Raw genomic sequence first — 22500 nt, forward strand, 5'->3', positions numbered from 1 at the left:
CATCCATGTTACCCTCGTGCCAGGCCACGAGTTCCCAATTAACTGTGGGTCGCAGCACGGCTGGAAAAATTCCTTCCGCTTCCAAGCAGGACTTGAACCTGGTACCCTCTGTTTCTCAATCATGGTCTTAGACCATCCCACTATGCCTGCCTGCATTGAGATGTGACAGTATCATAATAATTATGAATGTGTGTTTAAGTGTATGCATGTTTGTGTGTGTGTGTGTGTGAGTGTGTGTGTGCCAGCTAGTTCGGTTGGTGGGTACACTTATGCCAGATAGTGTTGGGCCTGTTGCCAACGGGCTGGGCTGCTTGAAGGTGTATTGTTGTACCTACCACCTTTGTTGGTTTCAGGGTTCATATACTTTCTATTTGAAGTATACATACCTGTTAACCATGGACTGCTTCTGGCTAGATTAACTCTTGTGTAATCAATGGTGCTAGTGAAGCTTATATCAGATCCACTCTGATTTAGCCACCCACACTAGTACCAAGTATTACTTTCACTGGGGGCAGGGGTACCTGCAGTTGAATCCCGGGACGGATACCCTGATGCCGTCAATCCTTTTTCTGCACCTTGTCCTCACCCACTTACTGAGGTGTGGTGAGCCCGTAAGTGGGATCATTTCAAGTCCACCCTAGTTTGGGGATTTCAGGGGGTGTCGACCGCTGGGTGGTTCAATGGCCAATTGAGTCATCTTTCCAAGATTCCTTTTGAGTCTCTCTCCCCTCTCCCGGGGAGACCCACGTGACCAGTTTTGGCAGTGAGCAAGTACAAGTACAGTGTGTGCGTGTGTGTGTGTGTGTGTGTGTGTGTGTGTGTGTGTGTGTGTGTGTGTGTGTGTGTGTGTGTGTGCGTGTGTGTGTATAGTCAACTTTGCGTATAACGACACTTGGCGGGGCATCAGAGAGGTATTCTTATTCGCGATGCGTTGTTACACCCGAAGTCTAACTATATGTATTTAGTTGGATGGGACTTTGTGATGGACATGGAAATTCTGTCGTTATTCGCGAATTGTCATTATATCCACAGTCGTTATTAGCGAAGTTGACTGTATGTGTGTGTGTGTGTGTGTGTGGGCGCGCGCGTGATTGTGTTTTGGTGTGATTGCATGTCACTACCCTTGTTTGTCGCCTCTGAATTCATTCCTTCACAGATAGATCCCCCCCCCCCCTCACACACACACACACACTCTTCTATCCTATGATAGAGGTGCATCTTGTAGCAGCACATTTTATATAACATGTTCACTAAACCTAAGACCACGACAATAGTTCTGCATGTGCTACGACTTGTTGGGTCGTTCCCACAATACGTTTGGTCTGACTTACTGTCCGGGGCGGATCTCACCGCCGGAATCCCGGTGAATTTTGGCGTCGTCAATGTGCACATACTCCCCAGTGATATTGGATATCCACCTGCCATGAAAGAACATCAACACCACAAAAATGTAGACAGGCGAAGGGTTAGTGGGTGGTTGGACGATGTTGTTGTTGTTGTTGTTGTTGTTTATTTTACTTCACAGATTCTAACGGGCAAGTTGCCCAATAACAAGAAAGCGAAGGCAAAGAAAATAATAATAATAACGAAGGGGTCGTTGTTTGAAGTTATTGGTGTGAGTAATGGCTACCGAGGGTAGCAATGGTCGGCTTTAGAGCACATGGAGGAGCAGAGTTAGTTTCTTGTATTATTCAACAGCCGAAAGGTACCGTTCAACAGTTTATTAATATTAATAATACTAATAAAAGAAATAACCGGGGGCAGCAGAAAATGAATAATAGCTTTAAGAACTCAGATGGTGAGCCAAGGAACAAATTCCATGTTACAAATAATCGTAAAATGGCAATAAATAAGATAAATTGTGCACTCATAACAACAGCAAAAATGAAGAAAGTCAAGTTCCATAACGTTTTCTTGTGACTGTCATCAGTGGAACGCCGTCACATAAAAATGTAATAACTAAAACACACACTTATATACATGTAGCTAATATGGTTTCAGGTAGAAATACAGCAGCTAACAAGTACAAAAAGCGAAGTTTGCACCTTTGCAATGTGTGAATATAGTGTATGTGAGAAAGGTAGTGGCAGATGAATGTGATACTGTGTGAATGAATGTAATGGTGCGTGTGTATTACTTGAAGAGTGTGAGTGATACAACGTTTTCTTTCTGTTTACATAGCACAGGGTCACGAGTACGAATATACACAGCTTCCAACACCTGCAATTGCTTGAAGAAACGTGCGCAACGAATAACACTAAACCAGGAATCGTCAAACACCTTACGACATTCTGGACTGGACACCAAATGCTTGTACACTGCAGACTTCCTCTTGTCAACATCAAACTCCTCCTCATCACTACTCTCATCCTCCAACTCCATTCCAATGCCGCCGTCCATCCCATCGCACTCGTATTCGTCGTCATCAGTCTCCATCTCCTCGCGACACCGCTTCCCTCTCCTTGATTCGTTCTGTGCCGTGCCTGTGCTTCCCCCGGCGTCTCCTTGCCTTGTGTTCTCCACTTGTATCAGTCGTGCCTCTGCTAGTCTCTTGCTTCTTCTCGGTTCTGCTCTGTTTTCAAGTTGTTCCCCTTCCGCTCTTACCGTTGTAGCAACATGGTTTGTCGAGGAGCGACCGTCCGGCGGCCTCCCTTGCCGTGGTCCGGTTTCCGAGGGGGGAACCAGATTAGTCTGCTCGTTCTCCATGGAAGTAGTCGGTGTTTCTGTTTCCGAATTGTGAGCCGTGCTAGGTGTAGAAATAGGCAGCGGATGTTTTCGTGGTCTCCCACGCTTCGGCCTGCTTAACCTGGCAGCCTGGGACAACAATGATAATGGGACGTGCTGCTTGATGCGTTCGGACAAGTGTTGAAGCGTCCTGCCAACATACCGACTACCACATTGTCGGCATTCAAATTGATAAATGAGATGGCTCAAATGGTGGGTTGGCAGGACGTCCTTCAACACTGTGAACGAACGCACCGTTGTAAAGACAGTAACTACATTCACTGCATAGTATGTCTTTTGCACGATCGATTTCACTGCACGACTGACTTTTGTTGATTCAGAGCCTTTCCAAGGCAGGCATAAGAACACCCGACACGGTGTTGGCCCGATTTTGTGTTCCTTCCGCGGCTCTTTGCTCGTGAGCAGTTTTGCTAAGAGTGATGATGGATATCCATTTTTCAGGAAAACTGAGCGCAGGAAATCGAGTTCAGGTTGTAATTTACTGTCAGAGCAAATGCGTCTTGCCCTATCCACCAAGTTCCGGACTAAATTGATCTTGTACTGGGCCGAGCAATATGAGTCATACATTATATTGTCCTGTAAACGTAGGCTTACGATAAACCGATGTGACAACACCATCACACGTCCTTTCGACTAAGACATCCAAAAACGACAATTTTCTGGATTCTTCGTGTTCACATGTGAAGCGCAGCGCAGGATGGACATCATTCAATTCAGTTAGAAAGGCTTCACTGTCACGTCTTGATTCGAAATAGGTAAATGAGTCGTCCACAAATCGAACGTACAACTGAGGCCACTTTACTTTATCCATTCTCCATTCGCAATATCCAACGAAGACGTTGGCTAGTGCCGGACCCAGCGGCGACCCCATTGCCACCCCGTCCGTTTGCTTGTACATCACGTCACCGAACGAAAACTCGACACCACTCGTAACCATCAACATCAAACGTCGAAACGCTGACTCAGGTAACCAAGGGACATCGACGTCATCATCATTATGGTAGAGTGTCTGATGGTAGAGTGTCTGATGACAGTCACAAGAAAACGTTATGGAACTTGACTTTCTTCATTTTTGCTGTTGTTATGAGTGCACAATTTATCTTATTTATTGCCATTTTACGACTATTGTCTCCTCGTCGATTGTTTACAAATAATCGCTTTAGTTTAAAAAAGAAAAAGAAAAGAGCGGGTGATACAGCAGTCTTCCTATTCTGAATTCCCTGAACGAAGCAGAGACACAACCTGGGTACATGTCACTATTACACAGCAGCACAGTAGCAAGAGAGCTACCGATGTGGTTGATTTACATCGGTGTGAAACTAGCGTAAAGCGATCACTCAGAGGGGGTTCATAAGATGGATACATGGCCTTCATTTCTACGAGGTCAGTTGAGGTGAGATGAAAAATGTCTCTCAATACTTTATGAACTGGACTCGGAAAAGAGTAAAATAGATTCTAGAAAGAATTATTTGAAATTATCAGATCTCTTAGGAAGTTGAACTTGGCTGTTTTAGAGGCATTGTACATTCGTAAGTTGTCCCCTGCACTATGTGTTCAGAAGGAAACGTATGTTCAGAAGGAAAATGTACTGTCCCTGCAATTGTTTGCCGTTAGTCCCCGTGCAAGTGCTAAGAATAATGTTTCTATTTGATACGTTCGGAAGTATTAGTACTATTTTTCATTTTCATGCTTTCTTGCCCCCCCCCCCCTCGCTATTGCACTTTACTTCTCACTCTTGAAGTGTGATGTTTTGTGTCCTTCAACTATTTGCCCATAATTGCTGTTTTTAAAAGGCAGTTCGCTTTATTCCCGGCCAGAACCCATGATGAGAAGGGAACAAAACTGTCTGTTTCAGAAAGTGTTCAAATTGTTCTTCTAGACTGGTGTGGATGACGTATGGATTCAGCAATTACTACTTGAAGTCTTAGATAGTCATAGGCGATATCATCGACCAACATACTGTGCGATGGCGGTGAGATTTGCCTCAGTTGTTTCGACAGAAGTGTTGAAATGGAAAACAGTCCCACGCGCTTTGTCCAGCAAGAATACCTGGGGAAAAGAGCAACATGGGCACACCGGTACACCCACAGATACACACACAAGCGAGCGTGCATACACACACACACACACACACACACACACACACAGTCATACACACACATATGCACACACACACACACACAGTTATACACAGTCACACAAACACACACACGCACACACGTGCACGCACGCACATGCACACACACACACACACACACATACACACACACACACACGTGAACACAGATGTGTAAAGGCTGAACATCGCAGCTAACACAGACATGCAAACATAGCCATCCCCATGCGCATATCCAATCCAATGCATATGCAGTGTGCTCATCCAGGAACAGGAACAAACATTTGACACTGAACTGATCAATATTCCAGCTTACAGTCAATGACGCAGTGCCTATTAGACTCGGCTTCTCTCCCAGGTTATCGTATGCCTCCACATCCAGATCCAGAACCTGCTGGGTGAATTCGCTGTAATCCGAGCCGGAGCGCACAGCACCTGTTAGACTGTTGATGCTGAAGACTGCACCTAAACGCATTAAAAGATAGGGGCAACGGGATGCATTGAGTAAGACACATGGTCATGGGTGCAACATAATTGCTCATGTACAGCCCTACGAATAAGGCATGATGAATGACAACAACAGAAGAAGCGATACTTGACAAGAATACAGGGCACGATATACACAAACACACGCGCGCACACACACACAGGTTGAGCGGTGGCAGCTAGTTGCTGCAATTCTGGTGAGCCTTGCCAGACTTGCCTAGATCATAGATCTCCGGGTCATGGTCTGACAAGCGCATTAAGGTTGGGTAGGACAAATGGAAACACCACCGAGTGCAGGCCAGAGAAATCCAACCTCATGAATAAAGTAGCGCCAAGTTCAAGTGCACAGTGCGTAGTGCTAGGCCTGCGTAGTGCCCCGCTTTATTTTTTTATATTCATGAGTTTGGATTTCTTTGGCCGGTACCGTAGATTGAGTCTCTAAACACGAAAAGTACTGGAATTTTACAAGTTTTAGGTGTACTTCCATTTCCAGTTCTTTGATGCATACAGTCAAACCTCTTTAGGACGGACATCAAGGGACTAATGATATTTGTTCGCAATAACGGGAGCTCTTCTTATTATGTTTTACCCAGTGAATACACAGGGCTTATCCAATACAGTTAAGAATACTAGTTCTTCTTAGGCAAACATTTGTCTTATCAGTGTTCTTCCTAACCAGGTTTCACTGTATGCATCATACCAAAACACAAACACTGAAACACAAACCTCCAATAAGGAACTGCTTTTCTGCACCTAAAAGTGGACTTGGCTCTTTTTTTTTATCACTACACCTCTATAGGTGAAAGGATCATTTGCTTTTCAAAAGCATGCCATTGAATGTATTTGGCTTTATAACTCTCTCCCGTGTATCGAAGATTGGCCTGGATTTCTTACGTACGTAGGATTTTCCCTCCAATACTTACAACTAGACGAAGATGATCGATCTAAAATCCATGTATAGCTTGGGGAAATGCAGATTGGAAAATTTGATTTAAAAACATTGCAGGTCAGCTAAGCAGAGTAGAGTGCTTCTAGCATACGTACCTGGTGCCGGGTTAGGGTTTGGCATGACGTAACGTACTGTTCCGTATTGACCACTGTCTGCATCGGACGCCTGCATGACAGAAAGCAGAATCAGGGAGAACCGCTACATCAAGCAATAAGCATCCATTTCAGCATGGCATTCGCGATGGGACAATGACAGTCTGACACATACATTGCTTCCAAACGTACTCGTCCACTTTGAGGCATAAAGAAACATTGCTGCTATTTCTTGCGCATACTCTGCCAAGCATCCAAACATAGCACTCTACACAAGTATCCATCTTGAAACAGTATTCACAAATGGGCCCTGGCACAGACATTGCTTCTTGATGCACCCATCCGCTTAAAAGGGGAAAAGGACATTCTTTCTATTTCTTGTCTATACTCTGCCCAGGAACACACAACAAACTATTAAGGGTGTTAACCACTGCAGGGACCTCCCCACAAGTAATGAAGAAAATTTACTATTGGTTGACTTTCACAAGCACAATTTCACACGAAGGAAATCGTAATGCGGAGTCAGCTGGGCACCTTACCGAAACTGTGATAACTGAATGCGGTGGACGGGCATCCAGGGATATGCCTACAGACAGCACAGAATAGTACAATAGTCATGCGCCTATACGTTGTCCACCCCAGTCTAGAAGAATAAATGGAAGATTTTCTGAACCAAATGTTTTCGTTCCCTTCTCATCATGAGCTGATACAGGGAATATAGCAAAATGACTAAAACAGCAATTAATTAGGTAAAATAATTGAACGACATAAAACATCCCACTTCAAGTGAGTGTAAAATGTTTAGTGCAACCAGTGCCTGTATCCACGGCACGGAAAGCAAACAAATTCGACAGGAGCATGGAAGTGAATATAACTTGTGAAAACTCCACTGAATAGAGACAGATAGAGTTAAATCTACCAGTACAAACAATAAGAGGACAAAAAAGTGTTTTACTCCGAGTTTCACGCACTAAGCGATCATCATCAGCAGAACGGTTACTGTTTCCTGATGATCCATTAGTGCGTGAAACTCGGAGTAAAACACTTTTTTCGTCCTCTTATTGTTTGAACTAGCTCTGCCTCTCGGTATTGAGCACTCTCTTGGACAGCCTGGAACCTCTCTGTTTCAATCTACCAGTACAGTAGACTAACGGTAGCTTGGCATGTGTATACAGCCACTGGTCTTCAACAAAGATGGCTATTCACTCTCAGCATAGTCCACAGTAATAACGCACCTCCACATCTTGGCCATTCATGGCAGAATTGGCAAAAAATGAAGTTCTGTACGCGGTTCATCCAGGAAATGTCTGGTACAAAGTGAGCGTGTATTGACCTATCCGCATCACGAAACCAAGCGACAGTAACGTTAACAAGAGTCCATAACCCCAAGAGTGTGCAACTCTGTACATGGAAATCCGCGCGGCGGAATTCCAACATTACGTCAAAAATGACGTACACGTCCGTTTCGCTTGTACGACTCCCTGGTTCCAAGTACCACATAATGCGGAGTTTTGGCCTCTATGCCTCGGCGGCATGACCTAACGTTGGAATTCCGCCGCGCAGTGGGCCTATAGCAGCCAGACCCTAGGTGCACACTCTTGGGGTTATGGACTCTTGACGTTAGCTATAGCAGACCGTCCATAGAGTGCTGACAAGACACTCACCAGCAACGTAATTGCTTTTACTGAACACCGGCGCGTTGTCGTTGATGTCTCCGACTGTAATGGTGACTGTCGCCGGCTGGCTGGTCAGAACTCCACCAGTGCCTGCAGTGAAGTGGAAAGACCACAATCAAGCTTGTTAGAATATGAGCCAGCGCATGCGAAAACTGTGCTTAGCTTAGTGCACGCACATTGACTTGAGAAAAAAACCACTTGAAGTTGCACTTTTATGTGTGCGACTGTTAGACTGCAACCAACAAAACTGCTTTTAAAAGACTTGGGTGTTTCTGGGAGTTTTTGACTAAATATTTTTTTAATGATCTCTAAAGCTTGCAGGCACGTGGTGCACTAAAAAATGCAATTTCCAAAATTTGAGGCTTAGTACCCTTTTCGCGTGCTCTGGCTTGTATTACCAACAACTGGTCGTAGACTGTCCGACCTCATGAGCTAGACAATATGTGACACCCATACAACATATGTAACAATTAAAAAGCAAAGTGCTCAACATGCCCAAGGGACGTACCTGGATGCGGACCAGCCAGGATATTACTGGCTGTGACCAACAGCGTATACGTCTTCACCGTCTCATAGTCCAACTTGCTATCCAGCAAAACAGTGCCATTGTCCGGGTCGATAGCGAACACTCCTACAAATCAGAGGAATGTATATTTATGAGTAAGAACCTGTCTATGGACGTAGTATGCATGTGGAAAAAGAGAGAACACTTGAAGATATGTGTTCTTTGATGAAGCTATTTTCAACCCTTTCTAGCCGTAAAGAACATCGAGTTTCCGTGTGTACAAGTAAGTACAAATGTGGTTCCTGAGTCCGTGACCTCTCTCTCAGCGGACTGCCGTCGATCGTCCTTCCATATTGTCGGCCCCGCAAGGGGACACGTGACAGTGTTTACCAGGACCAGGACCAGGTGTGTGTGTGTGTGCACGCATGTTTGCGAGCTTTTGAGTGTGCAATTACTGACAACAGAGCTCAGGGAGTAGCAGGAACATCTAGAGTAAGCACTCTACTAAACCAGCTTGGTCTCAAGTTGGCTTGCTGGCAGATACAAGGACATACCTTTGCCAGTACCACCGCTGACGGCATACGTGATGTGTTCACCCACACCCGTGTCACTATCCATTGCCATCACATTGCCTAGCTCCGTGTTAAGCGTGGAGTTCTCCAGTAGGTAGAAGCTGAGGTAAAGAAACAGAACCAGAAAATTAAATTCCTTACTCTGAAGGAATCTGTACCCCAACAGCAGCAGAAGATACATAACATGACAGTAAGCATTACAGGGGCTTGCCTGTGTGGACATTTAGCAATGTGCCTACTTCGTCACAAGGAGTTAGCGCCAAGAGGAAATTGAAATACGGGCAAGAGTTAGTCACGCCAACATTGGAATGGGTCAAATGGACGAGTTCCCCTTATCCTAACCCAGAACACGCTTCCAAGCACACAGATGTACAATTTCCCATGGCTTAAATCGAAGACCACTGCCTTGAACCAGGTCAGCAGTCCATTGGATATACTGCTGGTGCGGAAATTCAGGCCTGAGGCATGTCTTGCAGGAAACTCTGGTACGCAGGCCCAGCAGTTCACATCTCTTGGCTATAGCCTTTAATGCCTCTGCATTACACAGACCGTCATAATTTACCTGTAGGTCATCGGCGTGAAAACTGGAGGGTTGTCGTTTTCGTCGCGGATGTTGACAATGACCGTGACAAGTGTGCTGAGTCGTGTGGCTGTGTCGGCTGCGCTGTCGGTGGCACGCACTACAAGCTGCACAATAACAAACATGTGTACATTGTGTTACTGTAGATTAGATGCACTCTGGCCATCAAATACCTACAACACTCTTGCCGGTTTCTCTCAAGTAGTTTTTCAGACATTGTATTTAATTTAGCAAATGCTGCTGTCTGATGATCGCCGAAATGCGTGAAACTTATTAGTTCAAGTCGGATGGTGAGCCAATAAAGTTATGATGAAAAAGGAGAAGGACAAAATGTTAATGTTAGTCATAACTCGTAACATTTTGTCCTTCTCCTTTTTCCCCATAATGAAACTTATTAGAGTTATAGCTACACAACCTTTCGCCTATGTTGTGTATGGGGTTAATGTAATGGATTCTCCAAAGACCTTAGCTTGAATCGAGGGTCTCCCTTGCGGTTAATGCTATCCTTGGAAGCAACACACCAAGAGCTGGAAGATACTGGTGCTATTGCATGAGGTCGAGGAAAACCAATTGTATTCAAAACCTGTCATCTATGGAACTATCCCTAAAAATAACTTACCGAGAATGTTGTACGAGTTTCGAAGTCCAACGAGTGAGCCAAGACCAGGTTAGTGCCGTTCCGTAGCTCAAAGAAACTCAGAATCTGTCCATCACTGTTGCCGGACACGATGTCTAAGGTCACTGCAGCGTTCTGTCCCTGCGAAGTAATGCACACGGCAAAGAAGAAAACTTTCCAATGATCAAAATCTACAGGGTGGCTACAGAGGGGACCACCACCAACCTCAATGCACACACACACACATGAGTGTATATTATATTATAGTGATACTTCAGCATAAGGTATTCAAGATGACAAATGCAATACTCTTTGCATTGCATTGCATTGCATTGTTTTTTCAATGTTAGCTATGGAATGTGTCTTCCGTTAAACACACAAAAAGGGAAAAAATGATGAACACACATCCTCCACACTCACACATGCACACACTAAAATACTATGAGCACCACATTCACATTCACATTCACATTCACATTCACTATGAGCACCACATTCACACACATTCACACACATGCACACACGCACGCGCGCATGAGCACGTGCGCGCGCGCGCACCCGCACGCGCACGCGCACACGCACACGCACCCCCGCGCGCGCACGCACGCACGCACACACACAGAAAACACACTCTGCAGTTAACCGTACCTGATCTGCATCTGTGACTTTCAAGGCAAGAACAATGGTGCCAATTGTCGTAAACTCTGATATGGTGACAGTGTACAACTGCTTGCTGAACACCGGAGCATTGTCATTGACATCTACTACCGTCACCAGTGCCTGCAGAGTACAACAGAAAAAGCAATTATGTATCGTATTTTCCAGAGTAAAAGCCGCATTGGAGTATAAGCCACACCCCAATTTTTTGGCCGTCTACCCTATTTATGGACTCGGATGGAGAGCCAAGGAGCGAGTGCACGCCAAGCTTCGACTACATGCAGCGCAAAATATCATGTCGTGGTACATTCACACATGTTCTGCACTAGCAAATTCAGTCATCGACAAGCATGTGCGTGTCAAAAAAATTGAGAAAACTCAATACAATAGACATTGTCAATAGACCATTGGGATGGTTCCTATAAAATTACGTTGTGAGCTGTTCCACGTAGCATTTCAGTTCATTCTTGGACCTAATGAGTGAGTAGGAACAGTCAAGGACCATTAGACTCAAACACTCACCCTGTATGTGTCGTTGTAAACAGGCGTTGCCATGGTGTTTTGGCCGACAATATTCAGCAGGTAGGACGATGTGTTCTCACGGTCTAGTGGACCAACCAATGTTACAACCCCTGTGTCCTTGTTGATTGAGAACTGCTTGCCATCATTACCAGCTGCAGGGAAAAAAGGATCATCAATGATTCGAGAAAAGCCAATGGCATTACCTGTTGGGGTTTTGCTGGAGAACAGCATCACGCAAATTCAACTACAATTGGTGAATCTCAAGTAAGGGTTGCAGCCGAGAGACCATGTGTTAGTGTTTATACTGAGGAAGATAAACTCTACACCTGTTGAACATAGTCATGGTATGCTGGCTTTTGGATCTAGACACACAGCGAACACATACATACGCATAAATATACACTGATAACATATGCGACGACTACACCATAGCTCAGTGGTTAGAGCATCGCTAGCTACAAGCAAGGGTCCCTGGTTCGAGTCCTGGTGGTGACAGTCAATTTTTTCTTCAGACTTTTTCCCGTTTGTCTCTTTCCCTCAAACTAGTGATGATAACATATCACACTCCATTAGACGTGATCAAGTGGTTTGCTTCACTGTCCGAAGAGTGCTCACTACCCATGTAGGGCAGAGCCTTGTACACAAGAGAGAGATTGGAAGCTTTGTCACAACTCTTAGTTTCACGTATTACTACGATCATCAGGCAACTGCATTAGAGAAATCTCATTGATCGCCACACCACAACTGCGCTCCCTTTAATCCGTACAAAGCCAGATGCTGCTGACCCTTGATGAATAATAGCATCCTTACGTTTTTCACCAGCTACCTAATAGCCTCTCCCTTCAACTTACACAGAAAGCTGTACTGGACAACTGAGTTTGTGCCAATGTCTGCATCTGTTGCCGAGTTGTCAGTGACTACATATCCTGAGTGGGTATCTTCCGGTACGTTGACTAGGACACTTTTCTACATGCACAACATAGACAGACATACAGAGATATAGACAGACACACACATATGTTCACATACATACACATGTACACAGATACACACTCGTGTACACAAACGTACACCGACACACCCACGCAACCCCCCCCCCCCCCCCCCACATATACCCACACACGCAACATGCACACATACAGACACACAAACGATTGCGCGCACGCACACACACACACAGGAACAAAGAATGACATAATAGCAGAAAGGGGCATCCTCAAGCATGTGCATGTGCGCTCATGTTCACAAAACACACAAACGCATGCATACACACACTTAGACACACAAACACATGAACGCATGCACACATGTATGTATGCATAGATGCACGTGCACACCCAGACGTCCTCATCATCAATGCACACACCCATGCCCCCACCTATACACAAGGCTACAGGTACATAATTATACATATGAAGAACTGAGATGCAAACTCCTTAAAGGCCAAATTTGACAAAATGTGATTTTCAGCTCAGTATAATTAAAAGGTAGAGAGGCATCACCAGGCAAAATTTCACATTAAAAATCTGATTGGAACCATTTCAAAACTGGAACCTAAATATGGATTTAGATACCAACTGCATATAAAGCGAATCCTTTCTTGGCCATTATCCGAAAAGTGATCAAACAGAGTTAGCGTGCTTTACATCTCAGCTCTTCATAAGCACACAACCACACAGCAACATTCACATATTCCCTACCCTGACAAACACGGGAGGATTGTCGTTGAGGTCCAATATCTTGAGCAGAACGTTGCAGAACGTAGAGAGAGGACTGACGCCATTGTCACGCACTTGGATGGTGAACTGAAATGAGCCAAAGCAAGATGAATACAGGATACTGAAAGCATGACAGTCACATCAAGTGTAGCTTTCCCATCAGGCACATACAATCGACTCCACTTATAACGAACTCGCATATAGCAATTTTAGTGACATAGCAAACCCTCGTCCATGTCCCTGCTTGAACCCATACAAAATTGACCCTTCATAGCCAACAGTTTTGGTTTATAACGAACCAAATCTTGTGACGCCCCATGTAAACCAAGTACATTCATACTGTCACGGACCACTTGCCAGTGTGAGTGCATTTCTGTTATAACGAACTTCGGCTATAAAGACCTAATTCTTCTGCACAATGGTTTTCGTTAGATCAGGAGTCGAGTGTAGCTGTGACGCCATTAGTGCATGGAGGTCAAGCACACCAACCCCTACGCTGGCTTCACTGCACTGGTATACAGTGGCGGTGCTAGAAGTGAATCTGTAATATTTATTTGTATTGAAAAGAGTATGGATTATCACATAGTAATCTACATGGAGATAAAAGCTTAATAATAGCTATAAAATGAATTTTAAAAAAAGTAAAATATTCTGGGCTCAACATCCGAGTTTAATATTCCTACCTTGTACTCGTCAATTTGTTCTCTGTCAAGCATTGATGTTGTCGTGACATTTCCTGTCAGTGAGTTTACTTGGAACGGAACAGGGTTCAGCAGAGTCGGCACGGTTGTGATGCGATAGTACAGAAGAGCATTGTCACTAATATCACGGTCACTGGCCTGCAGCACTACTATACTGGAGCCCGCGTTCACGTTCTGCCAAAAAAAAAGAACAAACAAGACGGGAGGAGAGCTGCTTAGCCGCAGAGATTTTGCCAGGATTGAAGAACTTTCCTGCGCGGAAACAGGGCATTATTCTGAGAGTCTCTATGCTAAGGAGAACCAATCCCAGGTCATTTGCAAAATGTCATTTAAGACACACCTATAGATACAGATGGTAACCAGGACAGCAGTTCAATGGATTGCATATTATCAAAGAAAAATGGAAAAAACACGGTTTGCGTTAGACCCAGTTGGACTAAGTTCTCCCCCTTCGTAGGAACGCCACCACCCACGAGGATTAAGGCGCAGATGCAGCTCCTAAACCACATCACACAGCTATAGGTCAAATGTCAATAGCACAATATCATCAGCAAGGTGAACAAAGAGGCAGAGGAATGTCGAGCAGAAACGCTTACCTCATAAACAGACAGTGCCTTGCCAGAGCCATTGCAGACTGGTACGAATGCTGGGATATTGTCATTTATATCCTACAGCAGCAGCAGACGGGAGAAAGACACGACATACAAGATTTTCAAAATTGACCACCAACCGTGCACCCTCCTGCGTCCCTTTCTTCAGATGCCATGGATTTGTAGGGGTTTCCTTGATGTATAAAATATACCACACGTTCAAAGCTGGCTCTGCACCCATGAGAACTCGCTCAAGTCTTGGGAATATATCCAAGTAACTGATCAGCAAAGATGTTCTAGACGAGAAAAGGTGGCAATTGAGGGAGAGAAAACAGGTCTGAAAGAAAATTCACGGTTCGTTGGAGACTCGGCTGGAGGCTGAATTTTACGCATCCGTAGGAACGCCACCACCCTATACGGACCAAGGCCTGAAGGAGCACTTCAATTTTCTTCTTCTATTTGCACTTACAGTGACATTGATAGTGATTGTGGCGGGTACAACAAAGTTTCCGGGGCCTAGGTCCACAGCCTGTATGCCCAGCTGGTAGTAGTTGAGTGTCTCGCGATCAATGGACTTCATCAGCGTGAGCAATCCACTGTCTGGGTCCATGTGGAAATGGCCTGAAGGGAAAACATACACAGCAAATGCAATGGAACATGAGTATGAACGGTTAGGGAACAGGCAATCCGACACACACGGCACATACCAAACACAAAGTATGCACACAAATCATGAAATCATGCGCTTCAGAGTTCGAGCCTATCTCCCTCAAGGTCACATCTGAATGCTATCGGATGTGATCATAGCAGTAGCCAGGTAGTTGTCACACATACATAGACACACATGTATACCCACCTATGCACAACTACACGCACACACACACACCTGTACACATATGTACGACCACACCAACCCATACGTGCTCCATATGCGCACCCAACACTCTATCCCCCCTTGCCTACACACATGCACACATCCATACACACCAACCTCCCCGACATACACATGGACACCCACACACACACGAATGCTTACCTCCAACATCTCCCGATACCACCGAGAATCGGACAATGCCGTTGGTACCAATATCTCTGTCTGTTGCTACCACTGTGACAATTTGATCACCAATGTTTGCACCCTCCGACACAAGACGTCCATAGTGATTGGGCATGAACACAGGAGGATTGTCATCCACGTCAAGAACTCTCACCGAGATCTGAGTATGCAAGCAAGAAAACAAACATAATATATGACAGAGGACAGAACACAAATACGATGACGCCCCGTTAACTCAAGAAGAAAACTGATAAAACAAATTTCTCTTTGGAAGAACCAGCATCCATTACGATATTGGATAGACCACTCCGTATCCACCGGGGCACTGGATAAAAAGAACTCCCGCTGTTGTGAACAAATGCCATCTGTCCTTTTTGCACGTCCAAAAGAGGTTAGCAGAGGGTTTCACACAAGAGTGACGAATGTTGCTGTCCCATAAATCCGCTTAAAACTTGAAGCAGCAGCAACGTTCGTGAAGTTGTCATTAACCTAATAGTAACAATTAGAAAAGCACAGTTAGAGTTGTACATGGTTCACATACCAATGATGTCGAGCTGAGGCGTGGAGTGCCACGGTCGGTGACGGTGATCAGGAAGTCATAATGGTCGTACTGTTCCCGGTCCAGGGTACGTGACGTGTAGAACTCCCCGGTGTCTTCGTGTAAGTAGAACTGCTGAAGGCCAGCGGCTGGTGTGCAGTTTGTCAGGGTGAAACGGAACACGTTGTTTGGACTACTGCCGTCTCCATCGCTGGCATTCACCGTCAGCAGTGTTGTGCCAATCTGTAGAAAAAGGGAAAACAAGAATTTTTTGTCTTCGTTACGAAGGGAGCTCACCATGGCAGCTAAGACATTCTAAATCCTGCAGCAGATGCAGCGCCTGACGGCGAAAGTGAGGGGAAAATCTCAAAGCCACTGGCACGAGTGACGAGAAACAGCATTAGTGCTGCATTCTTGTATGCACTGTGCCTGGCAAAAGTTCGACGATGACCGTGAGTGACAGCATGACTTGTATCTCAATCATGGTCCAAGACCAACCCACTGTGCCAGTTATTCTAGGCAGCAATGCATATCTACCACTTCACTTAGTGTGCTGAAAGTGCCTGGATGCCTTGTAATGGATGGGGGATCAAAGCAAGAGAACTGTGGACACAGATCTGTACAGCTGTTTCTCAAAACTTCCTTTACATAGTGAACTCATAACACACTATTTTCGAACTATTTCTCAACAAGAGACCGTTGTCCGCCTGTAGGAAACAGAATAAGACTTAGTATTGTGGCTTTCTTGAAAGCCAGATATACTGATCTTCCTCTTCTGTGGATACACCACAACCTTCAAGCATCAAGGAAGGCAAGAAGCTCAAAGACAAACAGGTTGCCCACATGGAAATATAACCAGGTCAAGTTCTATACAGGTGCTCTTAAGATACGGATCTATAGCATATTTTCACCATAGCTTGGACATTCCGTTGTTTAATTCTGCGATACTTACAGTGACATTCTCCAGCACGGCGCTGGAGTATTGCGGGAACTCAAACACGGGCGTCCAGTCGTTCACATCCAGAACGCTGACATCGGCCGTGGTGAATGTGTAGCGCGGGACAGCGCCGTTGTCATGCACGCTCACGTTGATCGTGTACGACTCGGTCGTCTCGAAATCCAACCGGCCAACGGTGCGAAGCCAGCCGGTGTCAGCTGTGCACGGAGAGAACATGGAAAGCAATCTATTGAGTCTTGTGCAACTGACTTGTTTTCTACAGTATTATTTAGCATGAGTGCCACAACCAAAGAAGGGATATCGTGCATGCATGAGGGACAATACGCCATGCAAAAATTGTATGAATTATCTGGCTTACACGGGCGTTCCTCACACTGACTGACCATGGTACCACCTTTTATTGGCTCATTTGCCATTACTATGAACCTCACCTTCAATTCTGAATTGCCCCATGTCACCTCCGGCCAGACCATACGTAAGCCTGGAATTACTTCCCAGATCAATGTCGGAAGCCTTGACTTGCACAACCTGAACAAACATATACACACCAGCCATGAACATGACCATTCAACGAGTCGTGCAGCATCATTCACAAAGTCTTAGTCTTTGCATCTTGAATTTTCATTCCTTCAAATTCATAATCCATGAAAATCTTCAAATTTACATCACAATGAGGAAGCTGTGCTAATATTGATACTCGCAGGTATTGTAGACCTATACATGGAGGGATTTGTTGATACTTCATACATCTATTCAAAATTGGATACGCTGATATTGGTGGAAGAGTGAATAAAGCAATTGAACATAAAGTGCTAAAACGTACTGTTGTTCCGCCGTCTTCGTCTTCCTTGATGGACTCGCTGTAGGTAGCCGGACTGAAGACGGGTGAGTTGTCGTTCAAGTCGTTGACGAATATAGTGATGGTTGCGATGTCTGACATTCTGGGTATGCCATTGTCATGCACCTGTAAGAATGAGGAACGGGCATTTATTGATGGAACTAAGGAATGCTAGCATCCAGTGTCTTCTCTAGGATTTCAAACCGACCGGGGTACACGTGTACCTCGCACAACTCTTCTAACCGGGTCAGAGCCGGGTCCGTTCAAGTGCGGCCACTGCATGTACATGTGTATCTGGAAGCTGTACATAATAGGACTCCCTGGTGTATATTCCCAACAGGGTCACAGGTGAACTGGTGTTCTTTTTCCAAACGGGTCCAAGAACCCTCCAGCACTGAACCGGCTGACCCGATTCTGGAGCAGACACTGACATTTTATCAACTGCTGTAAATCTAGTCTGCAGATCAGATCATAGTGATACTGATACATGGAATAGGAGCAAAGAACCAGGATCGAGCAATGTTCTGAGAATCCTTAACCCACTCCAATGATGATGATCATCGTTGTATGTCTAGGCAAAGTCCCCCACTGTACAAAAAGGTTTTCAACACAGTGAGGTAGAGTCTTTATACATAGAGATGAGTGTACACACAGTGGAAGCGATAGGGTCCTAACCAAGGACCCAAACGCTTCAATTGTGCGTACTAGCTCCAGTGCATCCTATGTTGTTGAGCACTCTTTGTGGTTCACAGGACAACTCCTGTGTAGACATGAGTGTATTTACTTTTCCTAGTAGAGATGCAGATGTTTGCCATGAACGTGACCTGAAATCAGGAAATGACACTTTGTGCGTGGAAGCATTATCCTATGAGGCACACAGCATGATACTGAACTGTCAAATCATTACAATGCTAGTCTTGCATGTCACTCTTTCTCTGGAATATACCAGGAGTGGTTTGAACGGCCAACATTGCGGAGTTGTTGTCCTACTCTAAGTTACATTACCTGCACATCAAACGTGTACTGGGCAAGTGTCTCGCGGTCAATGTTGTTACTGACTGTCAGCCTGCCGGTGGCATTGTCACAAGAAAATGCACCAGCTGCACAAAGACAAACAAGATAGTAACAGAGGTTAGCCATCCAACTTCCCCTCGGGGTGTGTGTGTGGAGGGGGGGTGGGGGGGGGGGTGGGGGGGGTGGGGTGGGGGGGGTGGTAGCAAAGAACTAAAGTGTTTAGCGCAGGCATGAATCAGCACACACATATAAATGCTACATAGCCGATCATGAGTCATGCTACACCTGTCATAATTCACCCGCAGATGCCGACGATTATGGTCACACACGTCTTTCTTCTCTTTCTCAGACTCTTCCTGACTTTTCTTTCATTCTCTTGGGTGGTTACCAACAGCCAGTGCATGCCGGAGTATGTGGTGTGATGTGTGTGCGGGAAAAGAAAAAGAAAAAAAAATGAAAAAGACCAAAAATAGGGATTCACTGGCCAGAAATTGTCACTCCAAATAGCTGTATGGTGTAGACCAGGCTGAATAGTGACGGTCAATTCTTCAGCCTTGCAAGCTGTTGAATGGTGTAATCCCAGCACAAGTTGCTATGGCTTCTGCCGTAGCATTGCTATCATCGCCTCCGGCAATGGGCGTCAAAGGTCAAGGTCATAATTCATTATCAATAATGTGCACATTACTGGCACAAAGTGACGTGATCAACCATTCTGGCAGTCCTTGAAAAGTAAACGATGAGGTAAACCTTGAGAGATTCAGCACTGTTATCACTGCAGCCCCTGTGTATAGATAATGTGTTCTATAATCAACATGATATCCAACTGATTTCTTACCGATATTGCCGGTACCGATGATCTCATAAGTCAGCAATGCATTTACGCCGATATCTGCATCGCTAGCGCTGATGAGTGTCGTGGACACTGCTTCAGTACCGTTGGCAACATTCTCATCGATGTAGCGTGTGAGTTGAGTGAACGGCAGGATTGGTGGATTGTCATTCACATCCAGTACTGTGATTGCAACCTGTACACATGCACAGTGTCGACATCAGTATTCATAACATCACGGGATCATGCTTGTGCTGACTTGACAATACAGTGGAGTGCGGATTCAACGACCTTGCATATAGCGACAGATTGAGTTTAGCGACCCAATTCTCTTGCCCAAGTCGTTTAGTAAGTCCTTTGTGAAGATCGGATTTAGTGACAGATCGAATATAGTGACATTCTATTGTCTCCTGAAGAAGTGTCGTTATATCCAATATCCACTGCATGCATCAACATTACATCACCCAAGAGGCCAAGACACCCATTCTTGAACATGACATAATGCATGCATGGTGTATATGACATCACACATGCATGAACATGGCACCACACATGCATGAACATGACATTGTCATGCATGAACATGACATTGTCATGCATAATCAGGACAGCATGCATAATTATGACATCACATACGCATGAGCATGACATCATACATGCACGAGTATGACATCATGCAAGCGTGGACACTGGACAGGACCAAGTCTTCACTTTTCTAGTACTATAAAGACCGTTGCAAACGCCCACCCCACGTGTACAAGATGCGCTCGCCTAGCCTGCGGGTGGAGTTGACATTCAACTCAGGGATGGACCTGCAATTCCTCATGTGCCGGCAAAGTCACAACCATTATTTTGTGAAACATTCTCAGTATTTCATTCCCATGTTCTATTGTTTGTATAGCTTGTTGGTGCTCTAATCACCACTGTATTCGACTTGAAGAGTAATGGTACCAAAGGCCTAGTCGAAATTATAAAGCCTCTGTTGGCATGTTACTTACAATTGCTGTGCTGTTGTGCACACCATCCGTAGCTACCGCAGTCAATGAGTGAAGACTCTGTACCTCACGATCCAGTGCTTTAATGGCTCGAATCACACCCTACGTACACACACACAAGATCAAAATATTCTCAGAAATGCTACTGTTAGACGAACAAAGAGTGACTCCACACACCTAATGAGCCATTGCTACGTTAGTCTGGGCCATATTTCGCCTTGTATATCTACCGAGTCTGGCGTGACACTGTACACAGTAGCTTGAGACCAGAAACACATACGCAAGGAATGTTCAGAATTGAAGGTCTAGAAAAGCAGATTGAAAATGTTCTACGCTTGCCTTCTACTTCCCTCTTGAGATACGATATCCAATGAATCCCAAGATTATCGATAACAATGTCCTCAAAAGTAATGGAGGCATCTCTTTCTGAAGATTAATTAAGCTGGATAAATGTCTGAATTTTTGTGACAAAACATCTCGGTACGGCTTGTACTCTGGACAATATGGCAGTACTAAAATGTTGGTGTATGCAGCATGAACACCATTCACTTTGTGTTTGCACTGGACTAGGTCAACTGATCTCTGTTGCTAACTTGAAGTGTTGCAAGAGGCACTGGCGTACCGTCTGCGAATCGATCTTGAACTTGTTGCCAATATTCAACGCCAGAGCAAACGTGATTGGTTGGGTCTTTCCGTCACGGTCGATTTCATACGCAGCAACCTGCACCAGTGGTGGGAAGATCGTCAAATCGTTTTCCAGGACCTGTCCAGTGTATTGCGTTGACTGGTTGAAGATGGGAGCGTGGGAGTTGATATCCTGCAGAAAGTAGAGGCAATGGAGTGCAGTTGGTCTTAACAATACATGTACGTAAGACTGCTCTCCAACTGTTTGCACAGTTACACATGTACATACACGCACGCACGAACGCACGTACACACGTACACACGCACCCACGCACGCATGCACGCAAGCACTCACGCACGCACACATGCACCCCCCCCCCCCCCCCCACACACACACATGCCCATTCCCTGCCACGTACCCCCCCCCCCCACACACACACACACATATGCACACACACACCCCTTCCCCCCCCCCCCGCCACACGCACACACACACACGCACTCAATATAGAAGCAAACTCATCCAAGGCACGGAATACTCACATTGACTTTGATAGTAGCTGTTGTAACACTGGTCATAGATGGTGTGCCAAGGTCAGTGGCGTTGATAGTCAGCGTGAAGCTTTGGAAACCAGCATCGGCACTGACAGGCTGATCAAGACTCAGAATTCCAGTGACTGGGTCCAGGGAAAAGAATGTGGTGTTGGTGTCCAGGTAATAGCGAACCTACACAACAATGATACAAGGAGAAGGGAAGAGAACATGATTTTGTAGCAGGATATAATGTGAACAGAGCAGATAATGGAATGGACAGGGAGTTGTGTTTAGATGTAAACTTGCAACCACCTCAGATACACACATGCAAATACCCACATGAAGAGAATAGGTCCTGTAGAATTGTGTATTTAATAACTTAAAAAAAAGTCTCATTACATGTCATTTGCAGTGAAGAAACCACTTGATTTGAAGATTGTGTGTGTAAGATTTTTCATGTAATGAAGTGGCTGCAGTGGAGCTTGTGCACATTAAGAAATGTTTTAAAGTCTCATGCTAAAGCATCAACAACAGTCTGACTGGATTGGACCTCTGATCAAACCCTATTTGCTGCGCATGGAGCACTTG

The 22500-nt window shown here is 45.1% G+C and overlaps 1 protein-coding gene across 2 annotated transcripts in view; it reads right to left on the reverse strand.

The window, feature by feature from the left end:
• The window catches only part of LOC135826871 (protocadherin Fat 4-like), an 81730-nt gene that overhangs the window by 7128 nt on the left and 52102 nt on the right, over nucleotides 1–22500 (reverse strand). Inside the window, exons 53-79 of one of the 2 annotated variants that reach the window (XM_065339478.1) lie at nucleotides 21922–22104; nucleotides 21377–21571; nucleotides 20758–20856; nucleotides 19766–19955; nucleotides 18922–19016; nucleotides 17902–18042; nucleotides 17510–17606; nucleotides 17073–17275; nucleotides 16124–16363; nucleotides 15562–15742; nucleotides 14995–15146; nucleotides 14532–14603; nucleotides 13918–14109; nucleotides 13217–13321; nucleotides 12368–12482; nucleotides 11517–11668; nucleotides 10986–11117; nucleotides 10341–10478; nucleotides 9704–9828; nucleotides 9124–9242; nucleotides 8573–8695; nucleotides 8053–8154; nucleotides 6928–6974; nucleotides 6392–6461; nucleotides 5178–5326; nucleotides 4729–4794; nucleotides 1332–1345 (exon numbers count right to left, since the gene is read on the reverse strand). In XM_065339478.1, coding sequence (XP_065195550.1) covers nucleotides 1332–1345; nucleotides 4729–4794; nucleotides 5178–5326; nucleotides 6392–6461; nucleotides 6928–6974; nucleotides 8053–8154; nucleotides 8573–8695; nucleotides 9124–9242; nucleotides 9704–9828; nucleotides 10341–10478; nucleotides 10986–11117; nucleotides 11517–11668; nucleotides 12368–12482; nucleotides 13217–13321; nucleotides 13918–14109; nucleotides 14532–14603; nucleotides 14995–15146; nucleotides 15562–15742; nucleotides 16124–16363; nucleotides 17073–17275; nucleotides 17510–17606; nucleotides 17902–18042; nucleotides 18922–19016; nucleotides 19766–19955; nucleotides 20758–20856; nucleotides 21377–21571; nucleotides 21922–22104 — 3497 coding nt within the window. Of the gene's footprint in view, nucleotides 1–1331; nucleotides 1419–4705; nucleotides 4795–5177; nucleotides 5327–6391; nucleotides 6462–6927; nucleotides 6975–8052; nucleotides 8155–8572; nucleotides 8696–9123; nucleotides 9243–9703; nucleotides 9829–10340; nucleotides 10479–10985; nucleotides 11118–11516; nucleotides 11669–12367; nucleotides 12483–13216; nucleotides 13322–13917; nucleotides 14110–14531; nucleotides 14604–14994; nucleotides 15147–15561; nucleotides 15743–16123; nucleotides 16364–17072; nucleotides 17276–17509; nucleotides 17607–17901; nucleotides 18043–18921; nucleotides 19017–19765; nucleotides 19956–20757; nucleotides 20857–21376; nucleotides 21572–21921; nucleotides 22105–22500 lie in introns of both variants that reach the window. The other variant, XM_065339477.1, reaches the window with a different exon arrangement.

The sequence above is a fragment of the Sycon ciliatum genome, chromosome 10, assembly GCF_964019385.1.
Source record: "Sycon ciliatum chromosome 10, ocSycCili1.1, whole genome shotgun sequence".
Taxonomy (NCBI): Eukaryota; Metazoa; Porifera; class Calcarea; order Leucosolenida; family Sycettidae; genus Sycon; species Sycon ciliatum.